The sequence below is a fragment of the Piliocolobus tephrosceles genome, chromosome 1 (assembly GCF_002776525.5).
Source record: "Piliocolobus tephrosceles isolate RC106 chromosome 1, ASM277652v3, whole genome shotgun sequence".
Lineage (NCBI taxonomy): Eukaryota > Metazoa > Chordata > Mammalia > Primates > Cercopithecidae > Piliocolobus > Piliocolobus tephrosceles.
Window position 1 is genome coordinate 212,950,056 of NC_045434.1, and position 6,000 is coordinate 212,956,055.

Here is a 6,000-nt window from a genome sequence, read left to right on the forward strand (position 1 = left end):
GGAGGGTGAACAAAGCCACTGCCTTTGGCCTTTGTGCTTCACCCTTTCTCCACAAGGAGAGGACAAGGAGAGGAGGAAGAGTTCAGCCTGCCAATCTGGAAGCGCCAGAGAGTAATTTTGGAAACAAGAGCTTGATGTTATGATGAAAATGAGGCTTTTGTTCATTCTTTGTGTATTTCAGGGCTCTTGGCCACATAAACCTGAGTCCTTTTACAGACAAAGCTTCATTCTCCAATTTGCTACTTTCACCAGTGCTATAAAGGATAATTGGTTTTCTTTCTTTTTTTCTTTCTTTTTTTTTTTTCTGAGATGGAGTTTTGCTCTTGTTGCCCAGGCTGGAGTGCAATGGCATGATCTTGGCTCACTGCAACCTCCGCCTCCTGGGTTTAAGCAATTCTCCTGCCTCAGCCTTCCGAGTAGCTGGGATTACAGGCATGCGCCACCACGCCCAACCAATTTTGGTATTTTTAGTAGAGACAAGGTTTCACCATGTTGGCCAGGCTAGTCTCGAACTCCTGACCTCAGGTGATCTGCCCACCTCGGGCTCCCAAAGTGCTGAGATTACAGGTATGAGCCACCTCACCACGCCAGTTTTATTTTCTTGATTGTGCAAGATAAGAAAACTAAGTCCTGTGACCTTTCTTTTTTTAATTTATTTATTTAAAGAAACAGGGCCTCGCTCTGTTGCCCAGGTTCAAGATAAGAAAACTAAGTCCTGTGACCTTTTTTTTTTTTTTAAGAAACAGGGTCTCGCTCTGTTGCCCAGGTTCAAGTGCAGTGGTGATCTCGGCTCACCACACCCTTGACCTCCCAGGCTCAAGTGATCCTCCCACCTCAGCCTCCCAAGTAGCTGGGACTACAGGCACTCACCACCACTCCTGGCTAACGTTTTGATTTTTTGTAGAGATGGAGTCTCACCAAGTTGCCCAGGCTCTTCTCAAATTTTGACCTCAAGTGATCCTCCCACCTCAGCCTCCTAAAGTACTGGGTTTACAGGCGTGAGCCACCATGCCTGGCCAAGTCCAGTGACTGTTGTATTGCTGTGTGGCAGGCAGGGAACTGTCTCAGCCCAGGCAGGAGTGAGAGAGCGCAGTACCTAAGAAGGATGTGGCCAAGAAACCCGAGAGAGTGCAGTACCTAAGAAGGATGTGGCCAAGAAACCCGACATCTGGGGGTGTGAGCCCATCTTGGCCGTCAGACACTGTGGCCTTGGGCGAGTCCCTCGACCTCCTGAGGCCTCAGACTTCCTGCCTAAAAAATGCCCCCTCCTGGGGTGGTCATGAGGCTCAGAGGAGTTAAGTCAACTTGGAAAATCAGGAGGATGTTCTGCACAAGTAAAGCACAGATTTCAGTTTCCAGGCTGGGCGTGGTGGCTCGTGCCTGTAATCCCAGCACTTTGGGAGGCTGAGGTGGGCAGATAACTTTGAAGTCAGGAGTTCCAGACCAGCCTGGCCAATATGGTGAAAGCCCTGTCTCTACGAAAAATACAAAAAAAAATTAGTTGGGCGTGGTGGCGCATGCCTGTAATCCCAGCCACTCAGGAGGCTGAGGCAGGAAAATCCCTTGAACCCAGGAGGTGGAGGCTACAGTGAGCTGAGATCGTGCCACTGCACTCCAGCCTGGGCAACATAGTAACACTCTGTCTCAAAAAAAAATTTTTTTTTAATTTACAGTTTCTCATATTGGATTCCTGAAGTGGGGCATCCCCATGGCCCTGCTTTTTCTGTCTGACCTTCACCTTCTTTCTTGTAGGGAGCAGAAAACCAGAGCTTCCTTCTTAAAACTCTGAGAAACCCTGGTCCTACCTGTCAGGTGCTTTGAGCTGAATAGACTGAATATAGGAACTGTGGAAAAGCTGACCCCAGCTGACGGACAGAGAGTCCCCGTGGGAAAGGTGGCTTCAGCAGCACGGCCTGTCCTGCCTGTCGCCTGCTGGGTGGGTTGGGTGAGCTCGAGTAAGAGGATAACATGGCAGGAAGGGACCAGCAGGGAGCTGAGTGGAAAGACAGATGCTGCCCTCCCTAGAAGAGCCACCAGGTTTCCGGGCCGGTCAGCCCTCATGTTCGACACTCATGTTCAAGGCCTCCAGTTCTGAAGCCATGCTCGGTGTCCTGTGTAAGCCACTCCTGGCAGGGACACGTGTCACCTACCTTCCCCTGCAGGCTGCCAGGGGCTGCCCGTGGATTGGAGCCCCTCGCCACCCCTTCCCCTTACCTGTGTGGCCGTTGTTGACCATGGGGAACTCGCCCTCCTGGGTCTCATAGCCCGTCAGCTCGAGCCCCTTCAAGGCGGGGTTGTACCGCACCTTCGTCCTCTGCAGGTTGATGGGCGACTGTCTCTGGCCCCCACAGGCGGGGTAGTGCTGTGGCCAGTGCGCTTCGTCCAGTGCTCCTTCTGAGACAGGAGAGAGACAGTTCAAGGGGCTGCCTGGCTGAGCCCACCCTGCAGGAACCGCACTGGGCCAGAGGCCAGGGCCCGCTGGGCAGGGACCCACTGCAGCACCTTCCAGAAAGCAGAAGCAGGGCCCCCAGAAGGAGGCCAAAAAGACAACGAGGTCAACTCCAAGGACTCTGGCGTTTCAGGGGCTTTGGTCCTAACCTCTAACTCTCCTGTGGCAACTGCTGGCCCTGGGGGCAAGACAGTGTTGTGAAATCAATGAAAGTCTTTTTTTTTTTTTTTTTTGAGACAGGGTCTCGCTCTGTCGCCCAGACTGGAGTGCAGTGGTGCGATCTTGGCTCACTGCAACCTCTGCCTCCCAGATTCAAGAGCTTCTCCTGCCTCAGCCTCCCAAGTAGCTGAGATTACAGGCATGCATCACCACTCCTGGCTAATGTTTGTGTTTTTATTAGAGACAGGATTTTACCGTGTTGGCCAGGCTGGTCTCTAACTCCTGACCTCAGGTCTTGGCCTTCCAAAGTGCTGGGATTACAGGCGTGAGCCACTGCGCCCGGCCTGAGAATCTTTTATACAGAGCGTTTTGCTCTCCTTTGACTTATTTCCAGCTGATGAATGCATGGAGGGGTCCTTGGCTTGCCATTCCTGCGCTGCTCCTGAGGCCTCTGCCTCGTTTCCTCTCAGTGCCCAGCTGTCCTTCCATGCCCCCAGCAAGAACACAGCCCCCACCTCCCCATGCTGCAGGAACCCCCCCCCAGCACTATTTTCTTGCTCCAGCCCCTTTTATGGATTCCCAGTATGGTAAAGACCATCTAGGTGTCTACACTTCTGGATTCAGGGAAACTAGGGAAGCATCAGGTTCCAGGACAACCCAGAGTGAGTACTTTTTTAGAACTCCTGAGAAGAAAGTTTATCTTTTCAGAGAGGATTGATAATCACAGGGGACAGAGTAACATAGGTGAGTCATTGTCATAGGTGACTTGGCCCCCAAACAGCTGTGGAGCTTGGTGGCAGCCATGTGACATGCAGAATCTCTCCTCTGTTCCCTGTGCAGGGGTAGCCGTGTGGTGAGTACACAGCTTGTTTTAAGAAAGGTGTTTGTGGCCGGGTGCAGTGGCTCACGCCTGTAATCCCCACACTTTGGGAGGCCGAGGTGGGTGGATCACCTGAGGTCGGAAGTTCGAGACCACTCTGACAAACATGGAGAAACCCCATCTCTACTAAAAATACAAAACAGTCAGCTGGGCATGGTGGCACAAGCCCTTAATCCCAGCTACCTGAGAGGCTGAGGCAGGAGAATCGCTTGAACCCAGGAGGCAGAGGTTGCAGCGAGCCGAGATCGCGCCTTTGCACTCCAGACTGGGCAACAAGAGTGAAACTCTCAAAAAAAAAAAAAGAAAAGAAAGGAAGGAAGGAAGAAAGGTGTTTGTACCGGGGCCTCTCACCGCTTTTTGGTTTGTAATCAGGCAAGAGGCCCCTAGCACAACCCCTTCTCAGAGCAAGATGCTTTGGTCCAGGCCACTGTCAGTACTGGAACATCTCTCAGGTGTCCCTGGAAGTCATTTACAAAAGCTACGCTACTCTCAGGTTCTCCCGGAGTCCCTAGTAGCCTTCCAGGAAGCCCACTGTCTCAGAGGCTGGGCAGAGCCTGGGAGGACAAGGACGTCATTGTCTGAACTCTCTTCCTTCACCTCTGAGCCACCTGCCTGCACTGCTTGGCCAAGTGAAGCGGAATGCCCCAGGCTTCTGAGGCACTGCCCTGTGTGAGATCACTGTCCTCGGAAACAGAACGGTTGGTCAGAGCTGGCTGGACTTTCTGAACCTCCCAGGATGTCCCTAATTCCGTTGCCCTTGACTTAACAGATCATCCCATTCATCCTGAAGGAATGCTTCTAGAGCAGCTGAGCTGGGGCGGACTGTGCAGGAAGCAGGTGTTTGTCTCACTTCCTGCATCAGCCAGCGGCCACCAGCCTTGTCATGGACCCCAGTCCGTGGTCCCGTACAGAAAGGAGGGGGACGCGGGAAGAAGCTCTCCTCACTGCCCCTGGAAAGGGCCATTTAGTGTCCACAAACCCCACAGACACGGCCTTCTAGCTGTGGCTCACCTTGGACCAGAACCCATGCTGAATGTCAGGATTTTACATTTCACATTTTAAGAGTCTGGTTTGGGGCCTGGTGCGGTGGCTCACGCCTGTAATCCCAGCACTTTGGGAGGCCAAGGTGGGCGGATCACTTGAGGTCAGAAGTTTGAGACCAGCCTGGCCAACGTGGTAAAACCCCATCTTTACTAAAAATACAAAAGTTACCGAGGCATGGTGATGAGTGCCTGTAATCCCAGCTACTTGGGAGGCTGAGACACGAGAATCGCTTGAACCCGCGAGGCAGAGGTTGCAGTGAGCCAAGATGGCACCACTGAACTCCAGCCTGGGCAACAAAGCAAGACTGTCTCAAAAAAAAATAAAAGTCTGGTTTTGGCCGCCCACAGACCAAAGGGAACTGGGTCCTTATGTCAAGATGTTCTGGGTAAACTGCCTACCATGAAATTTCCAAGAAAGAAGGTCTCGCAAACCCCACAGCACCTTCTGTGAGATTACCGAGAGTTTTTTCTAAGAACTTTATTTTCCACTTACACAGACCAACAAAGCAAATGTCTTTACGAAGAGAAGCAGTGAGTGTGCTTTCGAACCAGCCAACACCGTGAGTGGAAAAAAAATTAAAGCAAAAAGCCTGTAAATAAATCAGGAGTTTGTGAAGAGGAAAGCTATTTCCTTCTTTTCCTTATTTGAAGTTTAAGTTCAGCTTGTTCTCTATACCTTCTGAGACACTGAAAAGGTAACATCTGAAGCCACAATGAGCAGATCCCCAACAGATGGCAGGTGGGCTGCCTGGCCATCCTGGGAAATGCCCTAAAGGAGGACTCTTGGCCGGGCGTGCTGGCTCACGCCTGTAATCCCAGCACTTTGGGAGGTGGGCAGATCGCCTAAGGTCAGGAGTTCGAGATCAGCCTGGGCAACATGGTGGAACCCTGTCTCTACTAAAAATACAAAAATTAGCCAAGCATGGTGGCAGGCGCCTGTAATCCCAGCTACTCAGGAGGCTGAGGCAGGAGAATCACTTGAACCCAGGAGGCGGAGGTTGCAGTGAGCAGAGATCACGCTACTGTACTCGAGCCTGGCCAACAGAGTGAGACTCTGTCTAAAACAAAAAAAAACGGGGCGCTTGTCCTGTTGTAAGGCTGTGAGGGTAACTGAGGGAGTGTGCAGGGGCTAGGGGCTTACCTGAGTAGGTCCAGTTAGACCCATGCTGGGCCTGGCCACCCAGCAGGAACAGGGACAACAGAGGCACCAGGGCCCTCATGGTGCTGCACATCTGGAATGAAGACTGATTCCCGCGAAGCTCTTCTTTTAAAAGATCAGAAACTGTAAATAACAATTTACAAGTGATCCGCCCAACTGGCTAAGCCACTCTTTGCTGCACCCACTAAAACAATAACACCCTCCCCACAACAGCCCTTCTGGCTCTGTGCATTGGGCCAGGCAGCCCCAGCACCTGCCTGATCTCCTCCCATGTCAGTTTCATATCCGGTCAGTCCATGGGTCTGGTTGT

At 52.0% G+C, this 6,000-nt stretch overlaps 1 protein-coding gene across 2 annotated transcripts in view; it reads right to left on the reverse strand.

Moving 5' to 3' along the window:
• Positions 1-5,799, reverse strand: part of CA6 (carbonic anhydrase 6) — a 37,280-nt gene extending 31,481 nt beyond the window's left edge. For both annotated transcript variants that reach the window (XM_026447394.1, XM_023215327.1), the window contains exons 1-2: positions 5,673-5,799; positions 2,215-2,394 (exon numbers count right to left, since the gene is read on the reverse strand). In XM_026447394.1, coding sequence (XP_026303179.1) covers positions 2,215-2,394; positions 5,673-5,763 — 271 coding nt within the window. In that variant the 5' untranslated portion in view covers positions 5,764-5,799. The remainder of the gene's footprint in view (positions 1-2,214; positions 2,395-5,672) is intronic.
• Positions 5,800-6,000: the final 201 nt, after the last annotated feature.